Below are 14,626 nucleotides of genomic sequence, written 5' to 3' on the forward strand. Positions count from 1 at the left end.
CGGAAGGGCTCAAGAAAACTTACGCATATTTACAGCTACTACAGTGATCTTATGCATCCAACATCTAGCAAGATGAGCAGATATTTAATATATATATTTACAAGATGTTTTGGAGCTCCCTATAGGAAAGGAAAAAGAGTAACACAACAAAGAGAAACAGTAGCAATTTAATGCCTTATACTTGCTTCAAAACAGTATCTTGACTGTCCTCATGTCACATGGCCTCATGTTCACATGGCCAAAGCTCTAGTTGCTACTCTTGCAATATCAACAATAGTAGCTATGATTAAATAACAGAAATTGAATATGTGCTGATAAGTAGTGCGTTTATTTGTATTGGTCATAGACACACATCAGTGGAAAACTTCCACTCTTGAAACATCCAGTACTTCCATCTGTGGGTTGTGTTCCATTAATCCACCAAATGCAGCACCTCTCTAGCATCAACCACATAAGGTGGAGGAGTGCATGGAAAAACTATTTCATATTTGAACACTACTTGCAGGATGCTATAACAAGTTCACAGAGATGGCCTCCACAATCAGAGACAGTACAAACAGTGTCTAGCACGTGTCAATGCTAAAGAAATAAAAGCAGTACTTGGAACAAGGTGTTAAAATGTCTATTGGATTATGCAAGAAATTGGACCTTGTGACACTTTCTCCTATTTTACTTTTAACTCTGCTTTTCACTTCTACCCCTTTCTGTCATCACCACATTAGTTTCCCCAGGTGTATTCCAAATACTTTGAATTAAGTTCTAAAATATAAGCTACAAGGCAAGAGATAATCACAGAAGCAAATTGGAATGTGAGTTACAAAATATTTTCTCAGTATTCTTTTGTCTTCAAATCCATTCCCTTCCCCCCAAATTAAAGCCTTAAAAGTCAAGACACAAAACACAATATTGCCTTGACTCAGTTGCCTGTGCTGGTGAAGCAGTCAATGGGCATACAACGTGATTAACAATACCTATCATGTTTTGCCAGCCAGGAGGTTTCATAACTGCCAGCCATAAAGGTTTCAAATATGTTAGAAGCAGGAAACCCGCCAGAGAAGCGGTTGGCCCTCTGGATGGTGAGGGAGGGAAAGGGGAGATAAAAGGAGACTTAGAGATGGCAGAGAAATTAAATGAGTTCTTTGCATCTGTCTTCACGGCAGAAGACCTCGGGCAGATACCGCTGCCCGAACGGCCCCTCCTAACCAAGGAGTTAAGTCAGATAGAGGTTAAAAGAGAAGATGTTTCAGACCTCATTGATAAATTAAAGATCAATAAGTCACCGGGCCCTGATGGCATCCACCCAAGGGTTATTAAGGAATTGAAGAATGAAGTTGCAGATCTCTTGACTAAGGTATGCAACTTGTCCCTCAAAACGGCCACGGTGCCAGAAGATTGGAGGATAGCAAATGTCACGCCTGTTTTTAAAAAAGGAAAGAGGGGGGACCCGGGAAACTATAGGCCGGTCAGCCTAACATCCATACCTGGTAAGATGGTGGAATGCCTCATCAAAGATAGGATCTCAAAACACATAGACGAACAGGCCTTGCTGAGGGAGAGTCAGCATGGCTTCTGTAAGGGTAAGTCTTGCCTCACAAACCTTATAGAATTCTTTGAAAAGGTCAACAGGCATGTGGATGCGGGAGAACCCATGGACATTATATATCTGGACTTTCAGAAGGCGTTTGACATGGTCCCTCACCAAAGGCTACTGAAAAAACTCCACAATCAGGGAATTAGAGGATAGGTCCTCTCGTGGATTGAGAACTGGTTGGAGGCCAGGAAGCAGAGAGTGGGTGTCAATGGGCAATTTTCACAATGGAGAGAGGTGAAAAGCGGTGTGCCCCAAGGATCTGTCCTGGGACCGGTGCTTTTCAACCTCTTCATAAATGACCTGGAGACAGGGTTGAGCAGTGAGGTTGCTAAGTTTGCAGACAACATCAAACTTTTCCGAGTGGTAAAGACCAGAAGTGATTGTGAGGAGCTCCAGAAGGATCTCTCCAGACTGGCAGAATGGGCAGCAAAATGGCAGATGCGCTTCAATGTCAGTAAGTGTAAAGTCATGCACATTGGGGCAAAAAATCAAAATTTTAGATATAGGCTGATGGGTTCTGAGCTGTCTGTGACAGATCAGGAGAGAGATCTTGGGGTGGTGGTGGACAGGTCGATGAATGTGTCGACCCAATGTGCGGCGGCAGTGAAGAAGGCCAATTCTATGCTTGGGATCATTAGGAAGGGTATTGAGAACAAAACGGCTAGTATTATAATGCCGTTGTACAAATCTATGGTAAGGCCACACCTGGAGTATTGTGTCCAGTTCTGGTCGCCGCATCTCAAAAAAGACATAGTGGAAATGGAAAAGGTGCAAAAGAGAGCGACTAAGATGATTACGGGGCTGGGGCACCTTCCTTATGAGGAAAGGCTACGGCGTTTGGGCCTCTTCAGCCTAGAAAAGAGACGCTTGAGGGGGGACATGATTGAGACATACAAAATTATGCAGGGGATGGACAGAGTGGATAGGGAGATGCTCTTTACACTCTCACACAATACCAGAACCAGGGGACATCCACTAAAATTGAGTGTTGGGCGGGTTAGGACAGACAAAAGAAAATATTTCTTTACTCAGCGCGTGGTCGGTCTGTGGAACTCCTTGCCACAGGATGTGGTGCTGGCGTCTAGCCTAGATGCCTTTAAAAGGGGATTGGACAAGTTTCTGGAGGAAAAATCCATTATGGGGTACAAGCCATGATGTGTATGCGCAACCTCCTGATTTTAGAAATGGGTTATGTCATTTCAAATGACAGTTTCATTTGCCATGCCAGATGCAAGGGAGGGTACCAGGATGAGGTCTCTTGTTATCTGGTGTGCTCCCTGGGGCATTTGGTGGGCCGCTGTGAGATACAGGAAGCTGGACTAGATGGGCCTATGGCCTGATCCAGTGGGGCTGTTCTTATGTTATGTTCTTACGTAAGTGTGTACCACAAAGGAGGAAGGGTTCTACTAAGTTCAGGAGGTTGCCAGCATGGTTAGCAAGCCAGAGAGGCTGTACAGGGCAAGGAAGCTTCCTTCAGTAATGGAAGTCTTGTTCAAATGAGGAAAATAAAGAGAGACAAACTGTGGCAAAAGGAACATAAGAAGGTGATACGGGAGACCAAGAAAGTCTTTGAAGAACACATGGCCAGCAATATTAAGGAGACTAAAAAGCTTCTTCAAATATGTTACAAGCAGGAAACCTATCAGTGAAGTGGTTGGCCCACTGGATGGTGAAGGAGGGAAAGGGGAGATAAAAGGAGACTTAGAGATGGCAGAGAAATTAAATGAATTCTTTGCATCTCTTCACAGCAGATACCACTGCCCAAACGGGCCCCTCTTGACTAAGGAATTAAATCAGATAGAGCAGTGTTTCTCAAACTGTGGGCTGGAACCCACTAGGTGGGTCATGAGCCAAATTCAGATGGATCCCCATTCAACTCAATATTTTATTTTCAATATTTTAGACTTGCTGCTACCATGTATGTCACTGCATTTGGGGAAATGTTACAGACCTGTACTTTTAACAAGCTACTATGTATATTCTTTTAACAATAATAGTCAATAGGACTTACTCCTGGGTAAGTGTGGGAAGGATTGCAGTCTAGGATTGTTAAAAATGTTCCTGCTTGATGATGTCACTTCTGGTCATGACATCACTTCCGGTGGTTCCTGAAAAATTCTCATTCTAAAAAGTGGGTCCCGGTGCTAAAAGTGCGAGAACCACTGAGGGCCCAATCCTATCCAACTTTCCAGCACCAGTGCTGCCACAATGCAGTCCCACAATGCAAGGGAACAAATGTTCCAATACCTTGAGGAGGCCTCCGTGACTGCTTTCCAAACACAGGAAGCAGTGCTCGCCCCATTGGCACAGCAGCACCAGCACTGGAATATTAGATAGGATTGGCCCTGAGATAGATGTTAAAAGAGAAGATGTTTCAGACCTAATTGACAAATTAAAAAGCAACTAAGTCACTGGGTCCAGAAGACATACACTTAAGAGTCATTAAGGAACTGAAGAATGAAGTGGCCACAGTGCCAGAGGACTGGAGGATAGCAAATGTAACAATGATCTTTAAAAAAAAGGATGGTGAGAGGACCCAGGAAACTATAGGCCAGTCCGCTTGTTCCAGGTAAACACAGAAGAACAATCTTTGCTGAGGAAGAATCAGCATGGCTTCTGTAAGGGTAGGTCTTGCCTCACAAACCTTTTAGAATTCTTTGGAAAGCTCAACAGTTATGTGGATGCAGGAGAACCCATGGATATTATACATCTGGACTTTCAGACAGTGTTTAAAACAGTCCCTCACTAAAGGCTGCTGTGGAAACTCCACAGTCAGGGAATTAGAGGGCAGATACTCTCATGGATTAGGAACTGGCTGAGAACCAGGAAGCAGAGAGGGGTGTCAATGGGCAATTTTCACAAATGAGAGAGGTGAAAAGTGGTATGCCCCAAGGATCTATCCTGAGACCAATGCTTTCCAACCTGTTCATAAATGACCTGGAGACAGGGTTGAGACGACACCTAACTTTTCCAAATGGTGAAGCCCAGAAGAGATTGTGAAGGGCTCCATAAGGATCTCTCCAAACTGCAAGAATGGGCAACAAAATGGCAGGTGCATTTCAACATAAGTAAATGTGAAGTCATGCACATTGGGACAAAGAATCAAAGTTTTATATATAGGCTAATGGGTTCTGAGCTGTCTGTGACAGATCAGGAGAGAGATCTTGGGGTGCTGGTGGACAGCTCGATAGAAGTGTCAACCCAATGTGTGGTGGTAGTGAAGAAAGATAGTTCTGTGCTTGGGATCATTAGAAGAGGTATTGAGAATAAGACAGCTAATATTATAATGCTGTTGTACAAATTGATGGTAAAGTCACACCTGGTGTATTATGTAGAGCCCTGGTCGCCACATCTCAAAAAGGATATAGTGAAAATGGAAAAGGTGCAGAAGAGAGCAACCAAAACAATTACTGGGCTGGGACACCTCCTTTACAGGGGAAGGTAACAGAGTTTGGAGCTCTTCCGTCTAGAAAAGAAGAGCCTGAAGGGAAACATGATTGAGACATACTAAATTATGCAGAGGATGGATAGAGTGGATAGAGAGACACTCTTTTCCCTCTCACATAACACCAGAACCAGGAAATATCCACTAAAATTGATTGTTGAAAGAGTAAGAACAGACAAAAGAAAATATTTCTTTATCTAGCATGTAATTAGCCTGTGGAACTCCTTGCCACACAAAGTGGTGATGGCATCTTGCCTAGGTGCCTTTAAGAAGGGATTGGACAAATTTCTGGAGGAACACTCCATCACAGGTTACAAATCCTGATGGGTATGCACAAGCTACTGATTTTAAAAGTAAGCTACCTCAGAATGCCAGGTGTAGGGGATGGCACCAGGACACAGGTTGTGTCTTGTGTGCTCCCTAAAGCATTTGGTGGACTACTATGAGATACAGGAAGCTGGACTAGATGGGCCTTTGGCCTGATCCAATGGGGCTCTTCTTATGACAATCTTTTGGGACCCACCTAGCTTTATGAGACTTAAAGAAAACAGTTTCACCTTACCAGATGCTCAAGCCCCTGCGGGGTGCACTTACTGGGGGTGTGTTTTACTGGAGGGTGCACTTCTGGAGCCTCTGTTGATCTCCACATTCACATCGGTAGAAAGAACACTATAAAAAATTCAGCACTAAAGGAAGCAGCAATATGGGAAGCATTACTGTTATTTGGAGCTTATAGTGTGAGAAGTGGTACCTTTATTTACCCTTCCCAAAACCTTCCCACATAGTCTAGGAAGAGATTTAACCCCGTGGTGCACATCCTAAAACCCTAATGTCCATGAAACAACAATCTCTTTCCTCCTTGACATTTTCCCTTTTTCACTTAACAGCCACCACATTCCATAGGTCCTGAAATCACTGAGCATACCAGTAGGTCCTTGCTAAGTCATTTTGAGTTTCTTCCTTGCTTGCTTTTCTTTTGTTCCAGAACTCAGACATAGTACTCTCCAAATTCTCTTTCACAATGGAAGAGTTTAAGAAATCATTTCCAAAACAGGCCAAATATATCTCATAATGGATCCTTCTTGCTGCAATTTGAGACAAGATGGCATGGGATCAGACATGCTCAGAGGACAGTTGGCACTGGACTCCACTGCTATTTATTTAAAATAGCTCACACTATTGTTCCACCATCACTACTCAGGGTTGTTTGAATAAAGAAGCATAAAGAAAATATCAATACAAGGATAACACATTATATAAAACTTCTGATAAAATTATCAGAATTCTAGAGAATTAAGCTGCTGAATCAATCCACCTCTCTTTTATGTTCCCTCTGGCAAGACTGTCATCCATTTTACTAGTAGTTATATAGCTTCTCCCAGAGGCCTCCTACAAAGACCTTAGTCTGGCAGCTTACAGAAATATGCAAGTCTTCTGAAGCAATTTCACAAGAGTTTGTCAGTAATCATAATGGGTACAGCTTCCAGTGCCTCACTAATTTTAATTCATGTTTCAGATATCTGGGACTCAAACGTTTAAAAAAACACAAAAACAAAAAATTACAACTAAAACTGCAGAGAAAGGGCAAGTTTATTTTTTAAAAGAATTAACTTACCTTTCCATATAGCGTGCCCAAGGTGCCTTACAATCTGGGCAGCAATATCAATAAGAAAGCAACAAAAACATAACGCATCAAACAGCAATACAATAAAACAAGCAACAACATAAATTACAACTAAGAACCCAAATCACCCAAACTAGAAGAATTAGGAACTAACAGAATAGAGAACTAAGGACCCAATCCTATCCAACTTTCCAGCGCAGATGCAGCCATGCCAACGGAGTGTGAACTGCATACTGAATTGTGGGGAGCAGTCACTGAGGCCTCCTCAAGTTAAGGAAATGTTTACCTCAGGACTGCACAGTGGCTGCATCAGCACTGGAAAGTTGGATAGGATCAGTTCCTAAATCAGATAAGAACCTGCAAAACAAAGAAGGTTCTAAGATTATTGCAGAAAAACATGTGAATGGTCCTAATCTTTATAGACTGGGCATCACAACCAAGGAGGTCTTGTCTACACAAATTGCACTTTCAGTAGTGACAAAACTCTTCCTAGATGACCATAGGGTCAGACAACAGGAACATGTAAACAAACAATCTGGGAGCTTAATTTTGTACTACCTGAGGTTTCTGAGCAGTCTTCAGTCCCATGTATAAGTTAAACAACCCAACTTATATATCACCAATGCAGAGATCACCATAGCCAACTCCAATTGTCCTAGGAATAGATATAGCTGGCACATCAGTTGAAGAGATGCAAAAGCATCTTGGCCATGGTGCCATCTGACCATCCAGGCTGCCTTCTGCAGCCTCCTGGGGGTGTGGGGAACCCTGCACAACCATCTGCAGGGCTCCCTAAAGCTAAAGTGAAAGCGGAGCCATAGCGCTCCACCTCCACAAAACCTGAGCGCAATCACTCCATTTTCACTTTTTAAGCTTCAGGGAGCCCTGCGGACAGTTGCGCAGCGCTCCCTGCACCTCCAGGAGACTGCAGTAGGGACTGCCAGTCCCTGCAACCCCTTAGCAACCCGATCCTGGCAATCGCATTGCTGCCTCTCCCCTGCCCCAGTCGCCTTAAGGGGGCAGAGGCCAGGACCCTCAGGCTGGGGCATCGTGACATCCTAGTTTGAAAAGCCCTAAAGTAACCTCTACAATGAGTTCTAGTGTGTGTTTGGTACGACTCAAGCCCTCCTCTAATGCTGCTCTAGTAATCTATCCTGCACCTTCATGAGCAACAGCTCCTCACAAGACCAACACACTGATCTGACTCTAGCAGAAGATGACAAGCAGTAATTGTCCAAAAAACCAAAAAAAAAAACACCATTTCTCCATTCCAGAAATCAACCAGGGTCTCAACAGAACCACTGGCAGAAGTGGCAAGAGAAATTCCGCAGACTCATCAGGAGACCATTTGGATCCTCAAGTCTCAACAAGCAAACATTTCTAACAGATCTCCCACCCCTGAACAGGTCAGATGCTGCACCAAGTCTAAACCTCACCAGGTAACAAACTTGCTGATGACATTAATCGCCTCTAGCATAAAAGTCACTAGTAACCTGCCAAAAATTAAAAGCCAAGCCAAATCCAAAATATTCCCTGCCTGATATATATCAGTTTTCATACCATGAAATCCTATGCTGCAAACTCCAGGGGTCCTAGATGCACACTGAAGTTCCCTGCACCAAGGTGCTGTAGGACTCTTATTACTATGATCAACCCAACCAATTCAGGTGAGGAGTTTATTGGCCAACAGGCTGGATGATACACCAGGTGGACCCCAATCCTATCTCAGAGATCTAACTTTAGAGCAGCACTCAAACCTGGCAACTGCTAGTCAGAACACCTGGTCAGAATTGCAATTGACCACTACAACTCTATGACTCAAAACCCAAAGCCTTGACTACTAAAGAACCATTGGACAAAACTGTGAGAAACTCACTCTCCCACCTTGTTGAACCAAGTCTCCCGATAGGTATCAGAGTGGCTTGTTCAACCAGATCAAATCATGGATAAGTGTGATCTTGTTATTGACTGATTTGACAATAAGATTCAGTAGCTTCAGGATCAAGAAGCTGCTACTAAAGCCCACTAAAGACTCTGATGGTAGGAGAAGAAGACTAGAAGAACAAACCGTTCTTATGACTGATCCTCCACCTACAGTTTAGAACACGATTCCCAAACTGGGGCATCAAGACACCCCAGCCAGGGAAGCCCTGACTCTTCTCCCTTAAGGAGTGAGAGGAGGGTAAAGGCAGCAACGCAATCACAGCAATTGCACTGCTGCAGGGGGTCAAAGGGGTTGTTTAGACTTACCTGATCCAGCACTGGTTTCCTGGGGGGGGGGTTCAGGGAGCCGGTGGACTCCTCTGCAAGTCTCCCCAAGCCTCCAAACATCTGAAAATAGGGGGGGGGGAAATGGGCATTTCCAGTTTTATGAGGAAAACAGGAAATGCCCATTTCTTTCCATTAAAAAATTTTGTCACTGCTTTTGCTCCTCCCCCCGCAAGAATTTACAGCAGTTCCCAAACTTCCAGAGTGTTTGGGATCACTAGTTTAGAGGAATATTAAGGGTATGTCAATTCGTTGAAGGAGGTATTTTATTCTTCAGTATATTTGCATACCCATACTTTCTCGCAAATATCCTTCACGTATTCACAGTACAGTTATGCACAGTTCATAAAATTATAATGAAATGATGTGGCTATGTAAACTTTAATGTAATCAGGATTCTTGCAAAGACCATTTCTTGCAAAAAGCACAATCCTATGCAGGTTTTCTTAGAAAGAAGGCGATCCACTATGTTCAGTAGGGCTTACTCTCTAGTTCACTGTTTCTCTAAGTTTTTAGCACTGGGACCCACTTTTTAGAATGAGAATCTGTTGGTAATGTCATGGCCAGAAGTGACATCATCAAGGAGGAGAATGTTTAATATTCCCATACAACATAAATCAAGTAAAAGTTCACAATAAGTACAAATTAAAAAAATTTAAATTAAAGAACCCTCCTAACCTTCCCAAGCAGTAGCTGATCTGTTTAAAAAAAATTTCCCAAACATCCCAAAGGTTGCAGTCCTATTCACACTTACCCAGTAGCCTGTGAAAAGTACAGATCTGTAACATTTCTCCAGATGTAGTCACATGCCATGGTAGCATCAAGACCATTAAAAATATATATTGAAATGACTGAGGACCCACCTGAAATGGGCTTGCAACCCACCTAAGTGGGTCCTGACCCACATTTTGAGAAACACTGCTCTCTTAAGTAGATTCAAGGTTAGAGCCTTTACCATGTTGCCTGCTACAACATCCTCTATAGCCAGGAAGTGCCTCAGAGTTTCATAATCTAATCCGGAAATACTCAGTTTGACAAATATGTTTATAGTTCTACATATAATGTAAACAAACTGAACACTAAATATCAGATATACTTATTGCCTAACTAACCCATCAAGCATCAGTATAGCCAAAACAACAAAATATTGTCCAGAATGACTGGATCTAATGTCAAGAGCATAACATTTCTAATCTAAAAACAGATAATCAAATATTTACACTCTTACCAACCTGCACACAAGTCTTCACCATCAACAAGTTTACAATATCAGAACTCTGTCAGACTCAGGCTACAGACTTTTGCTGAATAGTAAGAATCAAGTGTATTTTATTTGAAAAACAAACAAAACCAAAGTTGTAATATTTCTGATGATTCACTAGAGTGATATTTTCAAGCACAAATACATTTGCTTCTGGATTTGATTAAGGAAAGGTACTGCATTCTACAAATGGTCCCCTGGCATGATCACCATCACTCATATGTTTGTTCTTGGAATCCTGGAACCACTTAAGCACATACTGTATATATCTATTTAATCATTGAAATTTAAGCAGTGACAGTTGGGTACTCAATGGTAGCCATTGTATGCTTCATTATACACAGCCTACATAAAAATGGTACACAGATATTTAAAGTATGTAGTTGCATTAAAATCTTTTTTTTTTAAGGGAAAAATACACTGTAAAAAAAATCCCAACAAGATTTCACATATAGGCAATCTTACAATGGTCCAGAGCATCACTAGTTTATAAAATGCTCCAAAAGATGTTTCTCTCTGCCTACCCCGCTTCCTGTACTCATTTTTTTATATGACCGAACTGCTCTCAATACAATCATATCCCCAGGGTGAGAACTGTACTGTAGTGGAAAAGTACCTAGAAAACAATATAGAGAAGTCTTATTTTATAGATCAACTAAAAAAAGCATATGGGTGACAACACAATACCTTGATTTACAGGCATTAGATAAGAAATAACTCTAAGCAAATATTATACCGACAATATTGTAGCAGAATGAAACACCCTATTTCCTAAATTATGAACAGTACTCTTTTTCATCCATGAACACTGCATCATCCAGATCACAGTCAAATATTGTTAAATTTCAGTTTAAACTATTGCATAGGACAAGGCAAACTCTACCAGGCAAATACTGTACAAAATTCTTGAAGCAAGCTGTAATGAATAGGGTGATGAATGTATTTAGATCAAATAGCACCATCTAGCAGTTTCCCTATCTTCTCTTCAGAGGATACTTATTACTTTGTGGCAATTCAGTGTAGCTTGTCTAACATCTTTAAAATCAAAACCATGCAACCAAAATTTCATATAGCATTTTCACTATAAGGTTTAATTCTGAGTCAAAATCTAGAAAAATGAAGTATTGGCATTTCATATATTTTCTCTCATGCACAGACATTCTAAAAACCACCAACACAGTCAAAGTTCTACAGAACCATTAAATCAAGACCCCTATTTTACACCTATTTCCATTCAAACTCAGAAACACAGTCAATGTCTGTGGACTAACAAAGGTTGCAACAATAGAAAGTCACTATGTGAAAATTCAAGTGCATAAATTAGACTAAAAAGCACAAGTTTATATGACATACACAGGAGTATGAAGTTTCTAGCAGAGTTGTTTTCAGCAACTCACTAGCTTAAGTTTTAAACATTCATAGATTTCTATTAAAAATTTCACTACACAAAGCTAGACATGCAGTTATTAAATATCCAACCAATGATTTACATTTCTGATCTGTTTCTTTGCCTTTGGAGTCAGGAAGTAGCTCTCTCTCCAAAATGCAGCAGCAAGGAAAATCTTTAGGTGAAGGTTCAATGCACACTGCCTCAAGGGAAACTTATCAGTCACGCTTAGCATATTCATTCTCATGCTGAATGCAGCTTTAAAGTTATGCACAGTGACATTTTAGAAGATCTGAACCAAAACCTTTTCTGGTTGAAGTCCACAACTAAACCTGTGAATGAGACTAGGGCACTGACAAAGTCTCTATACAGCAAATCATTTCTATGTGCTTACTTTTCCTTTCTCAGGAGTATTCATCCTATCAGGAACAGGATCTTCCTTCTTCACAAGGACTTCCTCTCTGTGTTCTACTAGTTTCAGTGAGGCAAACTAAAGCTGTAATTACAGTTAACTTACAATGGTAGCAACTTCAAAAATCCAACTTTAGCAGTGCAATTAACACACAAGCAAATGCTAACCTTATAACTTAAAACTGTATGTTTGTTTACTTTGAATTTAGCACTGCTTTCTGGTATAATTTGGTTGATTTCTTCTCTGGCAAAAGTACTCTTGTCAATACATTAAAAAAAGATAGTCTGTTATAAAAGCAGACACTGGAAAGAGCATAATAAATGAAATATTGTTTGCTCCTTTGTGTACTGAGTAAAGAGGAAGTTTGTTTACAAAAATGTATCTATCCAAAGTTTCTGCTGTCTCCATTAACAGGGGAGTCAAAATACTGCACTGGAAATTAAACCTTCTTTTGTAAAGGGGGAAAGACAGAAGGGTTTTTCCTTCATCAAAATTATTACAGGCTCAATAATATCCGTTATGACTGACTGCAAACTTGATTCCAATAGGGACCATCTCCTATTCCCATCCCCAAGCCCTAGCCTGACTTAGGCTCCAATCCTATCCACACTTCCTTGGGATTAAGCCTTGATTAGACATGCATAGTATTGTGACTCCAATAGGAACCATCTCCCATTCCTATCCCCAAGCCCTAGCCTTACTTACAGCCCAATTCTATGCATGTCTACTCAGAAGTCCCATTAGAGTGAATGAGGTTTACCCCCAGAAAAGTGTGGATAGGATTGGACTATTGAGGTTCCAATCCTGTCCACACTTTTTTGTGAGTAAGCCCCTTTGACTATACTGTTACCTTCTGAGAAGACAGGCATAGGATTGGGATTGTAATCATATCTACAGTTTCCTGGGAGTAAGCTCCATTGACCCTAATGGAACTTTCTTCTGAGTAGACATGCATAGGCTTGCGACTCTAATAGAGACCATCTCCCATTTCTGTCCCCAAGCCCTAGCCTGACTTAGGCTCCAATCCTATCCACACTTTCCTCGGAGTAAGCCTCATTAACTATACTGTGACTGACTTCTGAGGAGACATGCCAAGGACTGGGCTCTCATTCATACACACACACCTTCCAGTTCCACCTACAAAGCAGGCCAATCCAACTTGTACTTGTTGACCTCAGAGACCTCCTTTTGTAACTGCAAAGCACTTAGAGCCCAATCCTATGGCTATCAGAAGTCAGTCCCATGATAGTCAATGGCTCTTTCTCCCAGGAAAGTGACGATAGGCGTGTAGCCTGAGCCCAGTCCTATGCCTGTCTCCTCAGAAGTCAGTCCCGCTACAGACAATGGGGCTTCCTCCCAGGAAAGTGTGGACAGGGCTGCAGCTGGAGCCCAGTCCTCTGCCTGTCTCTTCAGAAGCAACCCATGAGAGCAAGCGGGGCCCACTCCCAGGGAAGTGCGCACGGACTGCAGCCTCAGTCGCCCCGTACCCCCAGCCTAGGCCGACTTGTACCAAGAAGAGAAGCCACCGCTCCGGAGGGCGGAGGGGAGAGTGGAAGGGAACAAAGTTGAGCGTGGCGGAGTTTGCAGGCACGGGGAGGCTCCCGTGCGGGGTCTCTCACGGCGGAAGCCTCGACCCCAGCGCGGTCCAGACTCTTCGTGTCCAAAGTTCCTGGCCCCTCCCCGTCCGAGCCGCGACCCCTGGGGAGCCACACACACACGGGAGGCTCTGGAGCCCAGGCGCCTCCGGCGGGTGAAGCCCCGGCGTCGGCGCGAGCCACTTTCCCCTCACCGACGGGGCTACAGCGCGGGGGGAGGAGGGCGGCGGTGAACGGCAGGGGCACGTCCCGTCCCGTTCCTCACCACGCGCCCCGTCCCCTCACCACGAGCCCCCACAGCCAGCCCCACCCCCCTCGGAGGCGCCCAACCGTCGCCCGAGGGGTCTCGCGCACTCCACTTTCGCCTCAGGCGCGCGCGCCCTCTCCGCCCCTCCTTTCCCGCTCCCCGAGCGCGTGCGAGGCGCGCCCCCCCCCCCCGCACTCCCTCAACTGCCACAAGCGCGAAAGTTACTTTGTGCAGGGCGCGCGCCCTCCTCCCCCCACCCGGGCCCGACGAGGCTGTGCGGTCCGGCGGGCTGTACTCACTTCTCCCTGGCCTGGCTGTCGGACGGGACGCTGCTGTTGCTCTTGCCTTTGCCGTACATGCCTGCAGAGAGCTCCGACTGTCACGCACCTGTCAACCCATCACAGCCTCCCCGGGAACAGCCCCGTCACCATGGAGACGCCGCCACACACACACGCCATTGGCCCGCCGCGCGCCCTGGCACGCCCCCCGCGCCGTGATTGACGGGCGGAGACCAGGACGGGCTGCACGCTCTCCCCTCCTCTCCGCTGGCTCCCTCCCTCCCTCCCCCACCAGCCTCCGGCTCCTCCTCCCCCTCCCGCTCTCCCTTCCCCGGCGCAAGGGGGAATTAGAAACGGTTCTAGAAGGATTTTAAACAACTGGCTGTTCCGAGCGCCTGCCTGGCCGCCCTCCGCCGCTGCCGGAGACCGAGGCTGCCGAGGAGACATGGAAACTGCGGACTGGACTCCGCGGCCGGCGCGGCGCTCGGGCTCCGTAAGGGCGGCACCAAGCCTCTCCT

At 44.2% G+C, this 14,626-nt stretch overlaps 1 protein-coding gene across 2 annotated transcripts in view; it reads right to left on the reverse strand.

Annotated features, from left to right (window-relative positions):
- SSBP2 (single stranded DNA binding protein 2) overlaps positions 1-14,228 on the reverse strand; it is a 166,507-nt gene extending 152,279 nt beyond the window's left edge. For both annotated transcript variants that reach the window (XM_066614002.1, XM_066614001.1), the window contains exon 1: positions 14,130-14,228. In XM_066614002.1, the coding sequence (XP_066470099.1) occupies positions 14,130-14,188 (59 nt within the window). In that variant the 5' untranslated portion in view covers positions 14,189-14,228. The remainder of the gene's footprint in view (positions 1-14,129) is intronic.
- Between the last annotated feature and the right edge of the window lie 398 nt (positions 14,229-14,626).

The sequence above is a fragment of the Tiliqua scincoides genome, chromosome 2 (genome assembly GCF_035046505.1).
Source record: "Tiliqua scincoides isolate rTilSci1 chromosome 2, rTilSci1.hap2, whole genome shotgun sequence".
Classification (NCBI taxonomy): Eukaryota; Metazoa; Chordata; class Lepidosauria; order Squamata; family Scincidae; genus Tiliqua; species Tiliqua scincoides.